The following is a 24078-nucleotide window of genomic DNA, read 5'->3' as shown; positions in this document are numbered from 1 at the left end:
GTCTTCACGCGGTTACACACACACACACACACACACACACACACACACACACACACACACACACACACACACACACACACACACACACAGAGACTAGGTCAGTGTGTGTGTGCGTGTGAGCACGTTGCATACCAAGTGAAAAAGTCAAGTCACAAAAGAAAGCTTTGAAAGAGTGAGTGCACATGGTCGGTCGGTCACCTCCATGTTTGCCCCTCCAGCCCTCTGCAGACCTGATCTTTGGACCTGATCCGCCTCAGATTGTCCTGATTGATCCCTCAGAGAGAGAGAGAGAGTGTGTGAGACTGAGAGAGAGAGAGAGAGAGAGAGAGAGCTGCTCCATGAAATCTCTTGAATCTCTTGAATCACACAAACTGCTCAACTTTAAGGACGCCGCCCCCCGCGTGCAGCCATGGATCGGACAGAGGACTCGGTGATGTTCGGATCCTGCAGCTCACTCTTCTTTTTTTAAAGGGAACTTTTTAGGAAACCAGCAGAGATGTTGAACTTTAATGTTTTAGTAACGTGCCTTCTTCTTTTTATTCCAAAGTGTCAAAGTTTAAATGTGTCCGACCCGAGTGGTCACGTGTTTTTAGAGAACATTTTACGCTTTTACGGGGAGAATAAATCCATTTCCACGGAGAACCTGGAGGATTTACTGAAGCTGATCTCAGCCAGGAGGTCTCAGTCTGTGTCGGGGGGGAACCCGCTGGAGAACCAGGAGGTGAGGGCACCAAATGTTTTATTTTATTACCTTCATAATGATTATTTATTAATCTGAAGGGTGCTAATAAATCTCTGCACACCTGAGGAGTCATATCCGGTTATTACGGATTATTTACAGCGTCACATAAATCTGTACTGTAGGTTATTAATCAGTTCTTTTTTAAACATGGCAAAGCTTTAAATACTGAAATAAAAACCTGAATCATGTTTAAATACTTCTTATTGATTCGTGATTTTAAGGCAATTATAATTCAATTTATTGAGATTTTTAATACTAAATGTGTGTTATTAATGCAGTTATCACATTTTCGACATATTTTTTACATTTTACGTTTTTGACCTTTAGGTACATTTAAAACAAAGTACAAAGTATTTTAAAGTTTAAAAAACTGCAATTGTATTTCCATTTTTTGATAAAGACAGTAATTTCTTTGCACTTTTATTGCCGTTTATTTTCTCTTTCACTGTTTTTACTGTTTTTACTGTTTAAAAGTTTTTATTGATGCAAATCTGCTCTCAAACTCAGTTTTTTAAAATTTGTTTAAGGTTTATTTTGGGTCTTTTTACGCCTTTATTTAGAGACAGGACAGTGAATGTAGTTAGAAACCAGAGAGAGAGAGAGAGAGTGGGCCACAGGTCGGATTTGAACCCGGGCCGCCCGCTTGGAGGATTTCCTTACGTGGGGCACACGCACTAACCACTAGTCCACTGGCACCCAAGAACAAACTTTAAAGGGTTGTCTTCTAAAAGAACAAACTTGAGTTGGTAGTTTTTCAATGTGTAGCAGTAAATACTTCAATGAAACATGTTTCTTCCGTACTATATTTGGCCTTTTTTTGTTGTATTTAGGACTTTATATTTACTTTAAACAGGCCATTTGGAGATTTTCCCATCATGACATCACAAAGGGCAGTAACCCCTGCTGGTGATAAATGTGTAAATAAACACGTCAGAAGACGGCAAATGCAATAAATAAAAAAAACATTCAATAACAAAAGTCCTTAAAACCAATAAAATGAGATGTCTGATATTGTCTTTGCGGCCCCTCAGTGTCAGTCGGCAGACGACATCTTGTCCCACTTCGGGTTCGGTAATGTGAGCCAGCTGACGGTGGGACATCTGGGGAGGATCTGCCCGGCCGTGTTGACCCAGGTGCTGCTGCCCTCCTGCCCCTTCACCGCCCCCGAGCCCTCGTCGACGCTCGACTACACGGGTGAGTTGCTTCATCGTGTCAAACGCCGGCTTTATTTGTTAAACCCCCCGCAAGTCAAATAATTTCACAGGTCACCGGGGTTTGTTGCCTTTGATCGGGTCTGGCAGGACTTTCATCCACTCAGACATCATGACTGAGTCGAAAAGAGACGCTGCACTTCAGAATCAGAATCAGAATCTGGGTTTATTGCCAAGTACATTTACACATACAAGGAATTTTTGGTTTATTGGTGCTAAACAATTAACAAGGAAATAAAGCAGAACTAACAACAACTTAAATAATACAGAATAAGAAGATATTACAAAATATAAAATAGAATTTAAAAATGTCAAATATAAAAAAAAAAAAAATGTACAAAAGGTGTGATGTAGGAGCTGTGCAGTGGACTGAGAAAAAATCTTAGTGTGTGTTTATTCAGTGTTTGATTCCTTTTCAGCTGGTAGATTAAAAAACAAGAAGAAGAAGGGTTGAAGTCTTTCCTTCTCTCGTTAACTTTTTTTACATTAATCGTCTTCTGCTCGCAAAAAAGAGTAATGTGTGATATTTGTGTTTGTCTCTGGTGTGAGCTGCTCGAGCCTCTAAGAGCTCAGGAACACCTGTTGGCCATGCTGCAGGCCAAATGGTAACCCCTCTTAAACGTCCATGCACCCAGACTTCAGATCAACCCTCCTCTCTTACGCTGAAGTGTGTGTCTGTTCCACTTCACCAGAATCACTCATTCAGAAAAACATTCAGAAAAACATTCAGAAAAAAACAGAAACAAAATCAGGAAAAAAATCAGAAAAAAAATCAGAAAAAAAAAATCAGAATTTTTTTTGTTGAGGACTTGGGCATCAGTCTGCCCCTGAAACTCTAACCCACCTCTGTTCCTTCATATGATCTCACACTGGCCGATTAAGGTGAATAAATACAATAATTGTCTTTTTTCCCCCACATAATAATCAGTTTAAAACGCACCAATCAGGGAGCTGCAGGTGTTCAGAGTTTCTTTTTGATCCTCGTGTGTGACTCTGGACTCTTGTCTCGCGGCGGGTCCTCCTCCTCCTCCTCCTCTTCCTCCTCCTCCTCCTCCTCCTCCTCCTCCTCCTCGTCCTCCTCCTCCTCGTCCTCGTCCTCCTCGTCTCGGTCCTTCTTATCTGTTTCTGATAAAGTCAGAAGAATCTCCCGTCACCTCCCGTGGTGATCCACACTGTCCCGGGTTGACTCACAGAGAGGTCAGAGTCAGACGCTCCTCCTCCTCCTCCTCGTCCTCCTCGTCCTCCTCATCCTCCTCCTCCTCGTCCTCCTTGTCCTCCTCCTCGTCCTCCTCCTCGTCCTCCTCCTCGTCCTCCTCATCCTCCTCGTCCTCCTCATCCTCCTCGTTCTCCTCCTCGTCCTCCTCCTCCTCCTCGTCCTCGTCCTCCTCCTCGTCCTCCTCCTCGTCCTCCTTGTCCTCCTCGTCCTCCTCCTCCTCGTCCTCCTGCTCCTCCTCCTTCTCGTCCTCCTCCTCGTCCTCCTCCTCGTCCTCTGCGTCGTTGACACAGTTACAGCTGACCGTGTTTCTTCACCTCAGTGGGGTCTTTGGTCGTGATGAAAGTTGTTGAGTAAATATTTGACTCATTCAGAAATGTCTGGTGGGTTCTGAGCGGCGTTTTAAAGATGAGCTTCTGCAGAAAACACAGGTGCTCTGTGGTTGGTGATTAAGAAGAGGTGGTTATGTTGTAATTCAGGGAGAAATTAAACGTTTCTATCACTAAAGAAGAAACCATCTTGTTGGTTTCAGGAAACATGGCTCCACACATCCCTGTCCACCGCTGCTGTTAATAAAGGTTATTTTCACCTTCAAAATGAGGGGACATAAATGTTTTATGTTTACGCCTGAAAATGAGGAACGTGGAGCATCCCGTGAAGTTAGACTTTGGTAAGGAGATACTTCCTCGTGTCGTCTGTAACACAGAGTTTAATGCTTTAATGTCTCTAAACGTCTGATTAGTTATGTTTGGGGCTTTACGTCTGCATTGCATTTAAAGAGACACACACCAAAACGGAGCGTTCTGAGAGAGCTGGTTTATACAGGGTCACAAACCTCCTCCGGTGCTTGATTCATGTTATATTTTGACCAAAGCACAGCACAGATGTTTCATTTAGACCACAGGGGACTGTTTGAAAAGGTGGAGGAGGGGACTGTTTGAAAAGGTGGAGGAGGGGACTGTTTGAAAAGGTGGAGGAGGGGACTGTTTGAAAAGGTGGAGGAGGACTGTTTGAAAAGGTGGAGGAGGGGACTGTTTGAAAAGGTGGAGGAGGACTGTTTGAAAAGGTGGAGGAGGGGACTGTTTGAAAAGGTGGAGGAGGGGACTGTTTGAAAAGGTGGAGGAGGGGACTGTTTGAAAAGGTGGAGGAGGACTGTTTGAAAAGGTGGAGGAGGACTGTTTGAAAAGGTGGAGGAGGGGGACTGTTTGAAAAGGTGGAGGAGGGGACTGTTTGAAAAGGTGGAGGAGGACTGTTTGAAAAGGTGGAGGAGGGGACTGTTTGAAAAGGTGGAGGAGGGGACTGTTTGAAAAGGTGGAGGAGGACTGTTTGAAAAGGTGGAGGAGGACTGTTTGAAAAGGTGGAGGAGGGGGACTGTTTGAAAAGGTGGAGGAGGACTGTTTGAAAAGGTGGAGGAGGACTGTTTGAAAAGGTGGAGGAGGACTGTTTGAAAAGGTGGAGGAGGGGGACTGTTTGAAAAGGTGGAGGAGGACTGTTTGAAAAGGTGGAGGAGGACTGTTTGAAAAGGTGGAGGAGGAGGACTGTTTGAAAAGGTGGAGGAGGGGACTGTTTGAAAAGGTGGAGGAGGGGACTGTTTGAAAAGGTGGAGGAGGGGACTGTTTGAAAAGGTGGAGGAGGGGACTGTTTGAAAAGGTGGAGGAGGACTGTTTGAAAAGGTGGAGGAGGGGACTGTTTGAAAAGGTGGAGGAGGGGACTGTTTGAAAAGGTGGAGGAGGGGGACTGTTTGAAAAGGTGGAGGAGGGGGATGATACGTCCTCTTTAACAATAATTTAATTTACGACTTAATTCTCGTAAATTTGAGATTTTTTTGTTCTTTAACGTGGCCCTAATACTCGATCATAGATAAGAGAATTTATAACTTATAAAAATGTCTATAATCATTATTGCCAGAAAACGTCCATATATCACCTCGTCTTTGCGTGGACAGTATGACCTCTGATTGTTTACATAAACAACAAACTCTCACAGCAGCAGAACGAAAACATCGAGGATGAAAGATTTCTGAAGTTTTTCCCCCAAAATAATCTCACCAAATTTAAAATCCTGGACTCTAAATGTGCAGCTCCTGTTTGTTTTTCTTTATGTTCTTTGCACGTCTAAATGTGGATCCCGTCTTATTGACTTAACTTTTGGCATCAAAACAGAGGACGACCTCCAATATGGCCGCCGGTGTACGACCTGCATGACCATGACTCGTTTTGTATTCATTCACTTTTTTTTCCCAAGTTTCTCCTGCACATGTTGTGTTTTGAACAGAGACGTATAAACACACAAAGAGCCGAGAGAGGAGGCGGGAACTTCACGACGACAACAGGAAATGAGGCGATGAAAGTCTGAGCGCCGTCTTCATAGCGTTGATCGTCCCTGACTGTTTGTCTCTCCTGACAGTTTGGGGTTACGGCTTCCTGGCGGTCACTGTGATCAACTTGGCGTCCCTGCTCGGCCTCCTGCTGATCCCCTTCACCAAGAAGTCCTATTTCCCCAAAGTGCTGACCTACTTCATTGGCCTCGCCATCGGGACGCTTTTCTCCAACGCCGTCCTCCAGCTCATACCCGAGGTACGAAGTCGTGGAGCGAGTTAAACGCTGGTCATGATGAAGAGAAGCTTTGTTCACCAGGATGTCTCTCTCTCTCTATCTCTCTCTGTTTCTCTCTCTCTCTGTCTCTCTCTCTCTCTCTCTCTCTCTGTCTCTCTCTCTCTCTCTCTCTGTCTCTCTCTCTCTGTCTCTCTCTCTCTGTCTCTCTCTCTCTGTCTCTGTCTCTCTCTGTCTCTCTCTCTCTCTCTGTCTCTGTCTCTCTCTCTCTCTCTCTCTCTCTCTCTCTCTCTGTCTCTCTCTCTCTGTCTCTCTCTCTGTCTCTCTCTCTCTCTCTCTCTCTCTCTCTCTCTCTCTGTCTCTCTCTCTCTCTCTCTCTCTCTCTCTCTGCAGGCGCTCGGCTTCGATCCTAAATCTGATAATTATGTGGCGAATGCAGTCGGGATATTCGGGGGCTTTTACGTCCTCTTCTTCGTGGAGAAAGTTCTGAAAATGGCGCTCGGGGTTGACCACGAGGTGAGGTGTGTGTGTGTGTGTGTGTGTGTGTGTGTGTGTGTGTGTGTGTGTTTGTGAGTGTGTGTGTGTGTGTGTGTGTGTGTGTGTGTGTGTGTGTGTGTGTGTGTGTGTGTGTGTGTGTGTGTGTGTGTGTGTGTGTGTGTGTGTGTGTGTGTCATATCAGAACAGCCCCAGGTTTATTGGCTCATTTAGAAACTAATCAGTGATTACCATTAGAACATTCAAACTCACGTGTGGGAACTATCACTGATTTTATCAGTTTACACGAGGAGCACACGCCTCGTTGATATTACACCGAGAGAGAGAGATATTAAAGCCCCTAGTTTTTGCAGAGAGGTGGAAATCAGAGAGTGGGGAAGAAGCCACAGGTCGGATCTCCAAACCAGCTTGTCTCTGTCTTATTCCCCTTTCATTCAGTTCCACACACAGTGGTGGGATCCAAAACGCGTGTTAAAGTGCCCTCTTCGGTGGTAAAAACGCGTGCTAAAGTGCCCTCTTCGGTGGTAAAAACGCGTGCTAAAGTGCCCTCTTCGGTGGTAAAAACGCGTGCTAAAGTGCCCTCTTCGGTGGTAAAAACGCGTGTTAAAGTGCCCTCTTGGGAGGTAAAAACGCGTGCTAAAGTGCCCTCTTGGGAGGTAAAAACGCGTGTTAAAGTGCCCTCTTGGGAGGTAAAAACGCGTGCTAAAGTGCCCTCTTGGGAGGTAAAAACGCGTGCTAAAGTGCCCTCTTCAGTGGTAAAAACGCATGCTAAAGTGCCCTCTTCAGTGGTAAAAACGCGTGCTAAAGTGCCCTCTTCAGTGGTAAAAACGCATGCTAAAGTGCCCTCTTCAGTGGTAAAAACGCATGCTAAAGTGCCCTCTTCAGTGGTAAAAACGCATGCTAAAGTGCCCTCTTCAGTGGTAAAAACGCATGCTAAAGTGCCCTCTTCAGTGGTAAAAACGCATGCTAAAGTGCCCTCTTCAGTGGTAAAAACGCGCGCTAAAGTGCCCTCTTCGGTGGTAAAAACGCATGCTAAAGTGCCCTCTTCGGTGGTAAAAACGCGCGCTAAAGTGCCCTCTTGGGTGGTAAAAACGCATGCTAAAGTGCCCTCTTCAGTGGTAAAAACGCATGCTAAAGTGCCCTCTTCAGTGGTAAAAACACGTGCTAAAGTGCCTTCTTCAGTGGTAAAAACGCGCGCTAAAGTGCCCTCTTCAGTGGTAAAAACGCGTGCTAAAGTGCCTTCTTCAGTGGTAAAAACGCGTGCTAAAGTGCCTTCTTCAGTGGTAAAAACGCGCGCTAAAGTGCCCTCTTCGGTGGCGACAATGCGCTGTATGTGCCCTTTTTTTTTTTTCGCCCCCGCCCTTCAAAAAGTCTGTGCACGCCACTGAGTGCTGCAGGCTGGAAAAAGACGAGATTTACTATAAATTACACAATCTGACGTTTGACATCACAAAGTAGATTAACAGTTTCTGGCTCAGTTATAGACTTTGTCCCCAAAGCTTAAGTACCCACAATCCTTTGTTCCGAAGGTTTCCACATCCCTGAATCTTCTTAATATTAAGCAACAAGAAGGAGCTTAAACGAGCCGACTTCAACGTACTCCAGGGGTGAATCTGTGTTTCCAGGGTTCTTTGTTCCACCAATCAAAACCCTGAAAAAAACTCCACATAAGGAAGACTTGACCTAATATCTGATGTGCTCAGAATTTTCCCTCTCTTGTTCGAATGTTCAGCGTATGTTTCACCGGGTCAGTTTGTTGTAATCAACCACAAAGAGCTCCCAGATTCCTGATCCCAAACTCCCTAAGAGCCCCACCCTGAAGTCTGCGTTTCTATCTCAACGCTCCCTGAACTGATTTTCACCGTTCAAGTTGCATCTGAAACCTCCAGCTCTCTCTGTTTTTTAGCAATATGAGCTAAGAAGACGGTCTTTAACATTTTATACCCTCTGGACTTTGTTTGTTTCATTTGTTTTGTTTTGAAATAAATTCTTAGAACAAATTTTGTTCTGATATGTTTTGTTGTAACCTAGTCGTGTCTTAAATAATAAGATTTGTAATAAGGGTAGGTGTAATAAGATAAAGCTTCAGCCTACACCTTTTCGGTCAAAAAAAAAAAAAGAAGGTGTTTTTGTTTTTTTCTTGTGACTGAAATAAATGATTATTACTACTACTTTGGGAACTCAACCTTTGTATCAAACGGTGCAGAGACAAGCTAACTGGCTGCTTTTAGCTGAAGCTAACCCCCGGAAACCCATTCACTCTCACTCTCATCATCTCAGGTTATAAATAAATCCCAGATATGAAACTTAAACTGAACTGCTTCAGAAGGTTTTAAAGTCTTTCTATGTGATTTTTCACTCTTAAATGTAGAAATCAAGTATCTCCTCTGAAAATAACTCTGTGAGTCATGACTGTCTACAATGGGTGTAACACCCGAGTCCCACTGTCTGTGATGTTTTCAGAGTTTTCAGAGTCCTATCTTCACTTTGTTTACATCGCCAGGACGGCCGGCTGACTCCTCCCCTCGTGTATAAAAGTTGTTTAATTGAGGGACTAGAGAAAAGAAGAATAACATACTGTACTCACTGCTTAACTGTGTTTCTAGATCACGCTCATTTCAGGTAAATTTACATGCAGTGTGAAGATACCAGCAGAATAAAGATCGCTAGCATTAGCATGCTAACACAACAATACAGGATAAAAAAATCTCATATAAAGCCTTTAAAGAGAAATGATGAACGGCTCCCTGTGATGATTTGATCTACTCAATCAATCAACCCCACGCTGTGTCTCTGTCTCTTCAATCTGCTGACTCTGTGTTTTTGTGTCTCTCTCTCTTTCCTCGTGGTTAGCACGGCCACAGCCACTTCACTCCTGCCGACGCTCAAGAAAACTCCCTCCAAAACGGAGACCTACTGGACAAAAAGGACTCCATCATTCTGACCAACATCAGCACCATCGCTACCACGGACAAGAGCGGCCTGAACCCGGAGTCTGCACATGCAAATGCAGCGCCATCTCAGGTAACTAACGCTGAGGCCAACTGACCTCACCTCACCTCACCGCGCCGTGTGGATGATGAACTCTGATCGTTACCCTGCAAACATGTTGTAGCAATCAATCACCTTAATCTAATGAGCAGTGAAGTCTGCAGATAGCAGAGTGAAAACAGTGAGTCTTTCCTGAACTCTTATCTCCAGTCGTTCTCCGTCTGATGGAGGTTCAATCACAGACACACCTGACAGGTATTTATCATGATGCTGTAAACGATCGGCTTTATGAGCGTCAGTGAAAATCTGCTTATGTTAACAGTTTTTTAAAAACAACACGTCTGGATCAAAGGACAAAGATCTGAAATAAGCGACGCGGTTTAGGTGCTTTTCTTTTCTTTTAAACTCAGGCGTCGTTCTCTTGCGGGTCGATTATCGTCAGTGACAGGTTTCGATTAGAGCGCCTGTTAATATTTAACACTTTAATCTCTCGTCTGGCTTTAAAGGGATCAAAAACACTAAACAAACACAGAGGCTGTCACAGAGGGGAGCGGGCAGAGAAAGCTTGTAGATCTCTTTAGTTTCCCCCCCTCCTGGTGAATGCATGAGCACAAAGAGTCCTTGTTTGTCTGATAGAAGGGGCGTTTTGTCACCGTCGAGTATCTAACCCAAAAGGCTCAGAGGCTCTGTGTACGTCTGTGTGTGCTCAGGTTTCCACATTAAAAACACTTCATCCTTTACATGTGTAAAAGAAGAGTTCAGATTCCTCTGGTTGTTACATCAGCAGCTGCTCGTGCTCTCACTTAGAAAGTCTTTGTTTATTCTGCGAGGAGTTTTTAGCTGTTTATGAAACTCACTGACTTTAACACCGATGAGCGATGAAAGCAAACAACTGTGACAAGATGAATAGTTTCAACTTACTTATTTTATAGACCTCCCCCCCTCCCTCCATCCTTAGTGTGCACAGACTTTTTGAAGGGTAGGGCCGAAAAGAAAGAAAAGGGCACATACGGCGCGTTCTCGTCACTGAAGAGGGCACTGCGTGTTTTCGAGGGCACTTTAGCGCGCGTTTTTGCCACCAATAAGGGCAGTTTAGTGTGTTTTTTCCACCCATGACGGCAGTTTAGTGTGTTTTTTCCACCCATGACGGCAGTTTTGTGTGTTCTTTCCACCCAGTTTAGTGTGTTTTTTCCACCCATGAGGGCAGTTTTGTGTGTTCTTTCCACCCATGAGGGCAGTTTAGTGTGTTTTTTCCACCCATGAGGGCAGTTTAGTGTGTTTTTTCCACCCATGACGGCAGTTTTGTGTGTTTTTTCCACCCATGAGGGCAGTTTAGTGTGTTTTTTCCACCCATGACGGCAGTTTTGTGTGTTTTTTCCACCCATGAGGGCAGTTTAGTGTGTTTTTTCCACCCATGAGGGCAGTTTTGTGTGTTCTTTCCACCCATGAGGGCAGTTTAGTGTGTTTTTTCCACCCATGAGGGCAGTTTTGTGTGTTCTTTCCACCCATGAGGGCAGTTTAGTGTGTTTTTTCCACCCATGAGGGCAGTTTTGTGTGTTCTTTCCACCCATGAGGGCAGTTTTGTGTGTTCTTTCCACCCATGACGGCAGTTTTGTGTGTTTTTTCCACCCATGAGGGCAGTTTAGTGTGTTTTTTCCACCCATGACGGCAGTTTTGTGTGTTTTTTCCACCCATGAGGGCAGTTTTGTGTGTTTTTTCCACCCATGAGGGCAGTTTTGTGTGTTTTTTCCACCCATGACGGCAGTTTTGTGTGTTCTTTCCACCCATGACGGCAGTTTTGTGTGTTTTTTCCACCCATGACGGCAGTTTTGTGTGTTCTTTCCACCCATGACGGCAGTTTTGTGAGTTTTTTCCACCCATGACGGCAGTTTAGCGCGCGTTAGCACGCTCACAAGCTAATATTATAAAGAGAACAATAAGCAGTATGCTAAATGTCAGTATGCTAGCACCAGTTAGTTTTTGTTTTTTAATGTGTCCTGTTTCCCTCTGCAGGAGGTCCAGGTGTCCAACGTGATGTGTCACTGGCTGCGTGGAAAACGAATCTCCAGCATCAAGACGGTGGCGTGGATGATCACTCTGAGCGACGCGCTGCACAACTTCATCGACGGCCTCGCCATCGGGGCCTCGTTCACCGTGTCCGTGCTGACGGGGTTCAGCACGTCCACCGCCATCGTGTGTGAAGAGTTTCCTCATGAGCTGGGTGAGTTTGACTTCCTGTTTTTTATCCTGTTATAACCTCATTAATGATTTAAACCCCAATGTTTCCAAAATCTACAAATATTTCAAGCTGACTTTTGGAAATGTGGAGCCCCTCGAAAACGAGATGGTTCATCTCAAAGGGCAATTCACCAAATAAACAGAAATGTGCATAAAACGAGAAAAGACATCCACAAAATCCAGTCGAGGCTTCATGCTAACCTGTCTGGGACTCAATTATTTAATTCAGAGCGACTTCACAAACGTGCTTTTTACAGAAAGTGAGATTCTGTGAGTCAGGTTGAAATAGTTTAAATGAAAGTTTTGCAACCTTAAAGCCGCTAAGGAGGGACGTTAATCTTAAAAAGAGGATTTTCACAATGGTTGGACCTCCTTACACAACAGATATCAACGGAACAACAATCAGCCACACTCAAAAACCAACTCACTGAATTCAACAAAATATACGCCACAATTCTCACCACCATTTTGATCATTTACAAACAGTCAGTATTTGGCAATCATCATGTTAGCACCCATACAAAGTGAAAAACAAAACAAAAACAAACAACGACAAAACTCCTCACCATGTGTACAACCTCTCCCACCAGTTTTATTTCACATCATGTTGTTACTATACTGTCTCCATGTTTGTCTTTGTCCTGTTTGCTCATTTACTTATTTTGTCCCTCTTTCTAATTCATTCATTTTATTTACTGACTCTTTTCCTTTTGTTTTGTTTGTTTGTTTGTTTTTGTCTGTATCTGTTTGCAAAACTGTATCGTACCACAGCTCCCCTCTTTGTTTGTATCTCTTTTTTTTTTATTGTGTGAGTGTGTGTGTGCACGTTTTGGTGAATAAAAGTTAAAAAAAAAAAGAAAAAAAAAAGAGGATTATTGATTAAGAGCGGGTTACTTCTTTTCAATCTAACTCAAAGCACCAGCAGAAATCTGTGATCTCTACCGCCCTCTACTGACACCCTGCAGAACAGCAGATTATTTGACTGTGAAAAAGTGACAAAAAACAAGAAAGAAAGAAAGTGTGTCACTCTTCAGTTTGAGGTTTTTCAAAGAGATTTGAGTTTAGATAATAAACTCTGATTCCCTTTCTGTCTCTGCAGGCGACTTCGTCATCCTGCTGAACGCCGGTATGAGCGTCCCTCAGGCCATTTTCTTCAACCTGCTGTCGGCGGTGTCGTGTTACGTCGGCCTTTTTTTCGGCATCCTGCTCGGGAGCAACTTTGCCCCCAACGCAATCTTTGCCATCGCGGGAGGAATGTTCCTGTACATTGCACTGGCAGACATGGTGAGTTAAGATTACACACCTGAGGACACTCCTCACCTGCACGCCGCTGTGACCTCATTATGACACACACACACAATGTGATCCTGCACGACAGCTTCTGACCTCACCTCTGACATGAGCTCTGTCCAGGTCTGATTTGACGTTTTCAGAGGTTTTGATTCACATCTTTTTATTCGGGTTATGGTCTGCATCCCATTTACAGGGTAATGGGTAATGGCTCCGCCTCCCTGTTGTGGTGGAAAAATACTATCTGTCTGTTGTCTTCGTTTGACCTTAAAAGATTAGGATGATCGTGCGTCATTTAGCAGTTAGAAACTATTTCTCTGTATGGCCTCGGTCTGTATCTCCAACAGGAACACTCCTCAGGGTGTGGGTACAGCATGATCCTAAATCAGTGCCCTCCTGACAAAAGGACTTTCTGTTGATGTTCCTCCGTACCAGGTGACTTATAGAAGCTTGCGTAGATAAATCACCAGGCAAACTAGCAGAAGGCGTAGTCACTAGGGCAAGCTGAAACCAATGACCATGTATCACTCATGTATATGTAACATACCTACACCCTCATGTATATGTAATATACCTACACACTCATGTACATGTAATATACCTACACCCTCATGTATATGTAATATACCTACACCCTCATGTATATGTAATATACCTACACCCTCATGTATATGTAATATACCTACACCCTCATGTATATGTAATATACCTACACCCTCATGTACATGTAATATACCTACACCCTCATGTATATGTAATATACCTACACCCTCATGTACATGTAATATACCTACACCCTCATGTATATGTAATATACTTACACCCTCATGTATATGTAACATACCTCCACCCTCATGTATATGTAATATACCTACACCCTCATGTATATGTAATATACCTACACCCTCATGTATATGTAATATACCTACACACTGTGAAAGTATAAATATGCTCTGGTAGCTGATTACCTCTTTTGCAAAAAGAACTCTTTACTATATGCAGTAAAATACACAAAGACAAAAGACTTTGACTTGAGATCTTTCATTACCAACAGAAAAATCCACAACACCATCGTGTCAAAAACAGATATTTATTTACAATTTAGTTGAGAAGATGGAGAGAAAAGATCCTTCACGAAAATACAAAAACAAAACAACACGAGAGTGAATTGTCTGGAAAAGTCCTGGAAAATAATCTATGGGAAAGAGTGGGAACCCTGCATTTATTTACACGAGAGCGGCACAGACGCACTTAATGCAGAAGACGTAACCGTGGCAACCACTCGCAGGCTGAGTCCAATCTGCTAACTGTGGATGTTTTTGTTATTTTCTGAGACGCCAACAACGAACCGCTTCCTGCTTCTACATCTGCAGCTCAGAGGAGGACATCGGCTCTTGATGCGCAGATACATTTTTATTTTATTTTATTACTTATATTTTATTTGCTTTTCTTGATGAGGATACATCAAAAATAAACACAGTATACAAACTTTGGTGTCAGTTAACAATCGTCAGTTTAGCCTCCTTTTAAATCGTCCATTCTCTTCAGACTTTGTGATGAGTTTTAAAGTCAGTCCACTTTTTCCATTTTCCTCGGCATGCAGATTGTTGTAGTCAGATACAACGTTTAGAGTTATGTCATATAGCGGTCCACTTCCTGGTTTGAGCACGGTTGCCATCTCCCGCCAACCACCTCTTAAAGCGAGTACAGTACGTTTCTGTTCATACTGATGAAGTGAACCGGACTTTGGGGGGGTCAAAGGGTTCTCGGAATCCCTCGTGTGAAACCTCCATAAATCTAAAAAAGACATACAGTAGATATCTGATTGTCATTTTTGTGTTCTGCAGTTTCCAGAGATGGACAACATCTTACGGGAACAAAAGAAAACCTCGGAAAAGATCATCTTCTTCCTGATCCAGAACTTTGGGCTGCTCACCGGGTTCACCATCATCCTGCTGATCACCACGTTCGCCGGAGCGATCAACCTGGGCTAGACGGACGGAGAGAGAGAGAGACACACTGGAGGAACACAAACTGGATTTTAAAAACAAAAACAAAAAAACAAGCTGCTTCCATTTCTGCTCCCTCAGCTGAGCGGGAAAGTGAATGTTTTGTTTATAGACAAAACCAAATGTTTAAAGGGAAATAATGATTTTATATATCTGACTATCAGCGTAGTTTACTTGATTAAAAAAAAAAGGGAAAATCGTTACAATCGTTCGATGTATAAACTCTAGTCAAATTTGTTTTTGTGGAGACAATAAATGATGTTTCCCGTCTTCATGTAATGTGAGATACTTGACATGTGTTGTACTGTGGATGCTGTAGTGTAAACTAATATGAGCTGTGTTATTATTCTGCCTTTTTACCAGAGTTGGACCTCAGAGAATTTGTGAGCGTCACTGGATGACACTCACGAGTTTTCCTTTATATCATGTCTTTGTGTATTTGCATCATGTGTGTAGAGTGTTCAAATGTTTGGCAAAGATTTGACAGAAATCACCGGAACACCTTAAAGATGCTCCGACTCGGACGAGCTGTATATTCAGGATTGATGTTCGTGTATCAGGTAGTTTTAAATCACACTGACGGCCTCTGTGATTGGCTAAAGGATCATCACATTCACCCAAATAAAAAACCACAAATACCAAAGATAAATCAAAGCTCCTGAGAGGAACTTTATGGTTTGTGTTGATTTGGCGCCCCCTGTGGACAAAGCTGTGTATATACTGATCTAGTCCTGAACAGGTGTGAGGGTCTGTGTCCACTCAGATGCTGAATATAAAGCGCTGCATGTGCGTCTTATAATTATGTCAGAAGTCTCCTGACAACAGCTGCTGTATGACCGACACTTCTCTGTTACTTTTAACCATGTTTTATATCTGAGATCCCCCTCCTCCTCCATGAGCATCAAACAGAAGCACGTTTAGGCAAGAGGAAGCTCGCCCTCCTGCTTTGTCTGGATGCAGAGATTGATCATTGACGGTCCTGCAGTGCTATCACGGCTCTGATCAGACATACACGGAATTATAGGAGATAAAAGATAACTGGAAACATCAGGGACAATTTGAATGACGTGGGGGGGAAAGGATTTCCGGGTCGGATTCAAACCCGGGATGCTCATTTTGAATTCTGTAACCTAACCACTAGGCCACCAGCTTTAGCCTCCCTCAGCTTTGTCCTGTGATCTTAGAAATAATATTCTCTTCCCATGCAATGCAGTCGCTATATTTCAAAGGTCATGAATATATCATGATATATTTATATATATGACACAGAAAATACATTTTTAATACTTTTTAATAATTGTGAAGACCAAATCAAAATGTTTGAAATATATTATTTAAATGGAGAGAGAGAATATGTAATTCCAGTTTTTTTTGCACTACTCAGCCACCGTACAAAGGTTGAGACATGCTGTCCTGATTTATGTAAACAAATGGCCTAAAGTTTTATTTCTTAATAAAATATGAACCGTAAATGTCCTGAAACAGACGCAGTGTCCGTCAGTGTTCACTCCTCTAATGTTTCAACAGATTAACTTCAACGTTTGGACTCAGTAACTCTGTTTATATAATCAAAGTCAGACCGGCTGTCTGCCAATCCCAGCCAATCAGAGCCAAACCGGAAGTGACGTAACATATGTTTCTTCACAGCCCCCTCGGAAATACGACAATTCGTCTGTAACTTTATTGGCATGAATGTGACAACATTGCCAAAGCATAATGATAATAATAATAATAATAATAATAATATAACAAAGAATACAAGAATAATTTTAGTATTAGTATTTTTTTTTTAAATAATCAATTATTTTATTATTACTAAAGTAATAATACGATACATGTTATACACATAATACAAAACAACAACAAATTATTGATGTGTGTGTGTGTGTGTGTGTGTGTGTGTGTGTAAAAATATTCAGGGCCTCATTTGTTTGTGTTTAAATTGTTGTTTGCGTGTAACTTTGACCGTGTGTGTGCTAGTGGTTAAGTAGGCCTATTTATTTTGTGTGTGTGTGTTCCTTTGTGTGTTTAGGTAGCTCTTCATGTTGTGTTTGTGTGTAGCTTTGATCGTGTGAGTTGTGTGTGAGTGAGTGAGTGAGTGAGTGAGTGTGTGAGTGAGTGAGTGAGTGAGTGAGTGTTACTGTGGTTGTGTGAATGTTTAGGTTCCACATCCTGCTGTTGGTCATTTCACTTTGAATATATAAATAATGTTTGATAGCGACGCTTAAGAATTACAAAATCAAACGAGAAGTCTATAACAGAATTAACGAACCTCGAATTTCCAATTCTACAGTGTCACCGTGAACGCAGCGCAGCGGTAAGAAAGTACCGGAGCAGCTCGGAGTGAAATAATGAGACAATTCTTCTGACTTCTGGACACTTTGCTGCTCTAACGTTCATCGGAACCGCACTGTCAGTCATAAGGATACAACAGTAAGTCATATTCAAATAATTTCCACTCTTCTTTCCCTCCAGATGATCCAAACAAAACAATCTACAGCGTCGTGAGTGTAGCATCGATGCTAGTTAGCTGTTAGCTAATCAGTTGAGTGTTTTTAAATATTCTTTGTTTTAGTTTCGTTGACTCTGTGATAAAGTTAGCATCAACAACAGAACTCTAAAACCTCAAACCTCAACTGCAAGAATACTTTAAGGTATTAATGTAACGTCTGAGGGTCAAAGTGGTCACATGTTAGCAGTAACTGTTTAAGGACTTCACAACTTTTAGTTCCTGTTTGACCTTCTTCTGCTGAATGACGTCACCTCCTCTAGTTTACGTCACCTCCTCTAGTTTACGTCACCTTCACTAGTTTACGTCACCTCCTCTAGTTTACGTCACCTCCTCTAGTTTACGTCACCTCCACTAGTTTACGTCACCTCCTCTAGTTTACGTCACCTTCACTAGTTTACGTCACCTCCACTAGTTTACGTCACCTTCACTAGTTTACGTCACCTCCTCTAGTTTACGTCACCTCCACTAGTTTACGTCACCTCCACTAGTTTACGTCACCTCCACTAGTTTACGTCACCTCCTCTAGTTTACGTCACCTCCTCTAGTTTACGTCACCTTCACTAGTTTACGTCACCTTCACTAGTTTACGTCACCTTCACTAGTTTACGTCACCTTCACTAGTTTACGTCACCTCCTCTAGTTTACGTCACCTCCTCTAGTTTACGTCACCTCCACTAGTTTACGTCACCTCCTCTAGTTTACGTCACCTCCACTAGTTTACGTCACCTCCACTAGTTTACGTCACCTCCTCTAGTTTACGTCACCTTCACTAGTTTACGTCACCTTCACTAGTTTACGTCACCTCCACTAGTTTACGTCACCTCCTCTAGTTTACGTCACCTCCTCTAGTTTACGTCACCTTCACTAGTTTACGTCACCTCCACTAGTTTACGTCACCTTCACTAGTTTACGTCACCTTCACTAGTTTACGTCACCTCCTCTAGTTTACGTCACCTTCACTAGTTTACGTCACCTCCACTAGTTTACGTCACCTTCACTAGTTTACGTCACCTTCACTAGTTTACGTCACCTCCACTAGTTTACGTCACCTCCTCTAGTTTACGTCACCTCCTCTAGTTTACGTCACCTTCACTAGTTTACGTCACCTTCACTAGTTTACGTCACCTTCACTAGTTTACGTCACCTTCACTAGTTTACGTCACCTCCTCTAGTTTACGTCACCTTCACTAGTTTACGTCACCTCCACTAGTTTACGTCACCTTCACTAGTTTACGTCACCTCCTCTAGTTTACGTCACCTTCACTAGTTTACGTCACCTCCACTAGTTTACGTCACCTCCACTAGTTTACGTCACCTTCACTAGTTTACGTCACCTCCTCTAGTTTACGTCACCTTCACTAGTTTACGTCACCTCCACTAGTTTACGTCACCTTCACTAGTTTACGTCACCTCCTCTAGTTTACGTCACCTTCACTAGTTTACGTCACCTCCTCTAGTTTACGTCACCTTCACTAGTTTACGTCACCTCCACTAGTTTACGTCACCTCCTCTAGTTTACGTCACCTTCACTAGTTTACGTCACCTCCTCTAGTTTACGTCACCTTCACTAGTTTACGTCACCTCCTCTAGTTTACGTCACCTTCACTAGTTTACGTCACCTCCTCTAGTTTACGTCACCTCCTCTAGTTTACGTCACCTCCACTAGTTTACGTCACCTTCACTAGTTTACGTCACCTCCTCTAGTTTACGTCACCTTCACTAGTTTACGTCACCTCCACTAGTTTACGTCACCTCCTCTAGTTTACGTCACCTTCACTAGTTTACGTCACCTCCTCTAGTTTACGTCACCTTCACTAGTTTACGTCACCTCCTCTAGTTTACGTCACCTCCTCTAGTTTACGTCACCTCCACTAGTTTACGTCACCTCCACTAGTTTACGTCACCTCCTCTAGTTTACGTCACCTCCACTAGTTTACGTCACCTCCTCTAGTTTACGTCACCTCCACTAGTTTACGTCACCTCCTCTAGTTTACGTCACCTGCTCTAGTTTACGTCACCTTCACTAGTTTACGTCACCTCCTCTAGTTTACGTCACCTTCACTAGTTTACGTCACCTTCACTAGTTTACGTCACCTCCTCTAGTTTACGTCACCTCCACTAGTTTACGTCACCTCCACTAGTTTACGTCACCTTCACTAGTTTACGTCACCTCCTCTAGTTTACGTCACCTCCACTAGTTTACGTCACCTCCACTAGTTTACCTCCACTAGTTTACCTCCACTAGTTTACGTCACCTTCACTAGTTTACGTCACCTTCACTAGTTTACGACACCTCCTCTAGTTTACGTCACCTCCACTAGTTTACGTCACCTCCTCTAGTTTACGTCACCTTCACTAGTTTACGTCACCTTCACTAGTTTACGTCACCTCCTCTAGTTTACGTCACCTCCACTAGTTTACGTCACCTCCACTAGTTTACGTCACCTCCTCTAGTTTACGTCACCTCCACTAGTTTACGTCACCTCCACTAGTTTACGTCACCTTCACTAGTTTACGTCACCTCCTCTAGTTTACGTCACCTCCGCTAGTTTACGTCACCTCCGCTAGTTTACGTCACCTCCACTAGTTTACGTCACCTTCACTAGTTTACACCACCTTCACTAGTTTACGTCACCTCCTCTCAACAGGACAGTATTTTAGCAGTATTGTTGTTTAGCATCATGCAGGTGGTTTTCAAAAATCCTATACTAGTCATGGAGAGATTATTACACACTGACATGCTGTAAAGAAAATAAACAAAACATGTAAATAGAATAGAATAGAATAGAATTACTTTATTGATCCCAAACTGGGAAATTGTGGTGTTACAGCAGCAGGTTGTTCAAACACACAATATGAGCGATAAACACACAATATAATATTAAATACAAAGTAAATAAGTACTAAGAATATCAAAACTAAGAATGTGAATATATACAACCAGGATTTAACTAAACATTACTAGTCTTAAATATGAAAGATTAAATGTAAATGTGCAAAAACAGAGTCGTAAATGGACAGTATTGACACATAGTAGTTATTGGAGCTATTTAATTGTTGTTAGAATTAGTTTTGGTATTTAGTTGTTTATTTAATTATTCTACACGTTTTCTTTATTTCAAACAGTATTTGGGGTCATATTTTCTTTTGCTAGTTATTTGTTTAGTAAATTTAGTTTTATATTAGTATTTTGGTTACACTGTGGGCACCAGAGGCAGGTAGAGGACCAGCATGCACCTGGGTGGGCCTATGAGAGGCAGCAGGAGATGATTTTCTTTGTTCTTGTGTTTTCTTTCTTTTGAACCAAAAACCTGCAGATCTCTTGCATGGACGTTGGATTTCTTTTGCCTGCATACATCATATCCCCCATGATGCATCAGTGGTCATTTGATTATGTTTGATATTAGTTTATTTAGATTTTATTGTTTTTGGACAAATAGCCACTACAGTAGTGATGTGTAACCTCTCATTTTGAAATGTTTTCTTTTTATAGAGCCGAGCTGAGCCGAGCCGAGCCGAGCCGAGCCGAGCCATGGCTAGTATCCAGATCCGTAAGTATAAGGACGAAGACGCCGAGGCGGTGAAGGAGATCTTCACTTTGGGGATGAGCGAGCACGTCCCGTCCTCCTTCATGCACCTCCTCAAACAGCCTCCCACCCAGATGGTGCTCATGTGCACCTTCTGCGCCCTCCTGACCAGCTCCAAGTCCTTCCTGCTGCCCGTGCTGGCCGTCACGCTCGTCCTGGCCGCCGCCCGGCAGCTGGTCGTGTACATGTTCAACAAATACATCGACACCTCTCTCAAGAAGGACCTCGACAACATCGCAGGGACCTACCTGGAGCAGAAGGACTCGTGTTTCTGGGTGGCAGAATACGACGGCCGGGTGGTGGGCACGGTGGCTTGCCTCCCTAATGAGAACGCCCCCGCGTGCTTGGAGTTGAAACGTGCGTCCGTATGCCGCAGTCATCGCAGGATGGGCATCGCTAAAGCTCTGTGTCGGACGGTCGCTGATTTTACCCGCGACAGGGGTTACGCAGCAGTCATCCTGTACACCTCCACGGTGCAGACAGACGCTCAGAAGCTGTACGAGCACATGGGCTACGAGAAGATCCGAGAGTTCCTCATACCCGAGTTCATCGGCAAACTCATGAACTTCACTCTGATCGAGTACAGATTAGATTTACAGAGAGACACACAAAACAACTGAGACGAGAGAGACTGTTTAACATTTCAGGGGCAAACCGTCCGTTCAGCAGGTTTGTAGGCGTCTGTGTACCCAGCATGCATTGCAGTAATGGCAACAAAACTCTCAGGACACGTCAGGTGACATTATCAACACGAGGGACTGTTTACTCCACACACACTGGCAGTGAGAGGTTGGTCATATTTTCTTTGTCCAACACACACACACACACACACACACACACACACACACACACACACACACACACACACACACACACACACACACACACACACACGTTAAATCATCTGCCCTGTCCATGCTCAGGGCTAATGTTTATTATGACATGTGGTCGTGGTCAGGTCACCTTGTGAAAGAGATCTGGATCTCTACGGGTTAATTACCCGCTTAAAAAAAAAAAAGATCTTGATCTACACTCTACTGAAAGTAAATTGATAAATTGATGGACCTGATCATTTCGTTTTGTTTTGACCATCATGAATGTGTCACTTTGATTTTTTATGCTGCATCCATGTTCTCCTCAAACGGCCCCATCTCCAAAATTCAGAAATCCTTCTTCCAACTTCTTGTGTTCATGAACTCTTACTCGCGGTTTCCACGGGTTCTGTGTTGTGCAGCGTTCTATCTCTGCCGGGGTCTTGCTCCGTCCGACTGCGCACGCCCGATATACCCCACTGGGTCTGTTTCTGAAGCGGAAGTGGGGCTGTACTCGCAGGTTCACAAGATCACAGGAGAACTAGAAGATCACACGTGAACAAAGAGAACAACGTGCAAACAACGCGTTACTTTGTTTTTCTGAGGTCGAGTTGTAGCTCATTCGGCGCCTGTTTTGACGTAATGATGATATCCGATCGGGAGTCAGACGATTGCGTATTATTTTGAAATGCTCTGTGCGTTTCAGTAGTGGTTCTAGACCACTTTTACTGAGGGGGCCAAACTGGGGCCAGTTGTTTTGTCAGAGGGGAACATTAAACCCCGGGGACAAATAGACAAAGATGATCGCTTTAAAAAATATATAAATATTATGCCAAATAAAAGCACACATCATTAAATACCATGATTTATATTTGTTTCAGTAACAGAATTTAATACTAGATTGAGAGTCAAATACTGTCTATGTATTATTGGGGGGGGGCTCTTCCTTTTGGAGGGGTGGCAACAGGGGGGGGACCAAGCTCACAGAGTTGCAGGGGCACTGGCCCCTGTTGGCCCCTGTCTAGAACCGCCCATGGTGCGTTTCCTTGCCTGACTTCCTGTTTGGGTGGATCTGCTCTGTTCAGCTTGACACGTACTTGCAGCAGGTTCTGTCGACCATAGACTCGGAGCGTGTTTGAAACGGAGCAGAGCAGAGTGGCGCTGCTGGCACGCTCCAGAGACGGATCGCGTGGCGTTGAACCGGGTGTGATAAACTGTGGAATGCGCGGCGCAGACGTAACGCGGCACGCATGGATCCTTTGGAAACTGCCAGTTAGCGGGTAACGTTAGAGCTAAGTGGATGTTACTGAAAAGATGTTTTTTTTTTGCTGCATTCGTAAAAACACTAAAATGTTGTTTTCACTGACTTTTTCAGGGTCGTTGCTAAAAATAACTTATTGAATAATCCAACTCGTTCTACATGAAGAACATGTAACAAACTGATTTTACTAAATGTTTGCAGAAACTTGATATGCAAAACAAGAACTAATAAAAAGTTTCTGATAATCCACCTCTTGCTTCCTTTCATCCCCGTTCTCCTGTCAGGTGTCATTTCATCTTTAGTTGTGTCATGTACCAACATTTTCTAAAACTGTCTAAGATGTAAATCCAATGTGAGAGGATGTTCATGTGAAACTCTCTGATTGGAAACAGTTAATTTGTGATTTTTCTAACATCTAATGTATGAAAGGTAATATTTAGTGTCTCATATTTAAACAGATTTTTCACTTCAGAAAAAAGAGCGGGAAAGTTGCTAAATCACAGCAGAAAAAAATACTTTTTGGTTCATCTCAAGCTCTGATATTGTCATGAAGTCCTCCTTCCATCGTCTATAGCGCGAGTCCCGTTCAGGGTTGTGTTGTCCAAGCTGTCATGGGGCGAGAGGCGGGGTTACATCCTGGAGTGTTCACCAGCCAATCACAGGGCTGACATAGAGACAGACAACCAGACACACTCACATTCACACCTACAGGGAATTTAGAGTCAGCAGTTATCCTAACGAGTGTGCACAGAAAGGCCTCTGTCTGACGGAACAAAACCATTTTTTTTAAAGTGCTTTAATTTAATTTTTTCCAGGCAGCAGACAGCTCCCTGACCCACCTATGGGTCCCGACCCACGGGTTGAGAACCACTGATCTAGAGAACCTTTGATTAGATCTCCTCCCATCACAGTGTCAGGAGACTGTTTTCTATGACGTGTGTGTTCAGTTCTTTATACCTCTATAGGTGTTTTCATCATCACGCTGGTCTCTTTAAAAGTCTCACACCTGTTGGAACAGGTAGAACGAGTCTGTTGAATCTCTAGAGAGACAGAGAAAGGCTGTGGCTACAGGGCGAGGATCCAACTGAGATCTGATCTTTTTTTTTTTTTTTTTAATAAAAAATGTCTTCCAATACGAGAACTTGACTTGCCAGAATAGAGATCC

At 43.3% G+C, this 24078-nt stretch overlaps 2 protein-coding genes across 2 annotated transcripts; both read left to right on the top strand.

The window, feature by feature from the left end:
* The first annotated feature begins 150 nt into the window (after nucleotides 1-150).
* Nucleotides 151-15395, top strand: slc39a8 (solute carrier family 39 member 8). The gene is made up of 8 exons (XM_065966066.1): nucleotides 151-721; nucleotides 1774-1936; nucleotides 5573-5742; nucleotides 6112-6234; nucleotides 9067-9237; nucleotides 11218-11425; nucleotides 12542-12726; nucleotides 14580-15395. The coding sequence occupies exons 1-8, from the start codon at nucleotides 497-499 to the stop codon at nucleotides 14724-14726; spliced, it is 1392 nt and encodes a 463-aa protein (XP_065822138.1). The 5' UTR covers nucleotides 151-496; the 3' UTR covers nucleotides 14727-15395.
* A 1492-nt stretch (nucleotides 15396-16887) lies between these two features.
* nat8 (N-acetyltransferase 8) lies at nucleotides 16888-23162 on the top strand. Its single transcript, XM_020626089.3, has 2 exons — nucleotides 16888-17174; nucleotides 20747-23162. The coding sequence occupies exon 2, from the start codon at nucleotides 20786-20788 to the stop codon at nucleotides 21458-21460; it is 675 nt and encodes a 224-aa protein (XP_020481745.2). The 5' UTR covers nucleotides 16888-17174; nucleotides 20747-20785; the 3' UTR covers nucleotides 21461-23162.
* The last annotated feature ends 916 nt before the right edge of the window (nucleotides 23163-24078 follow it).

The sequence above is a fragment of the Labrus bergylta genome, chromosome 18 (genome assembly GCF_963930695.1).
Source record: "Labrus bergylta chromosome 18, fLabBer1.1, whole genome shotgun sequence".
NCBI lineage: Eukaryota > Metazoa > Chordata > Actinopteri > Labriformes > Labridae > Labrus > Labrus bergylta.
Note: the sequence above shows the minus strand (reverse complement) of the source record. Positions and strands in the feature narration are given on the sequence as shown.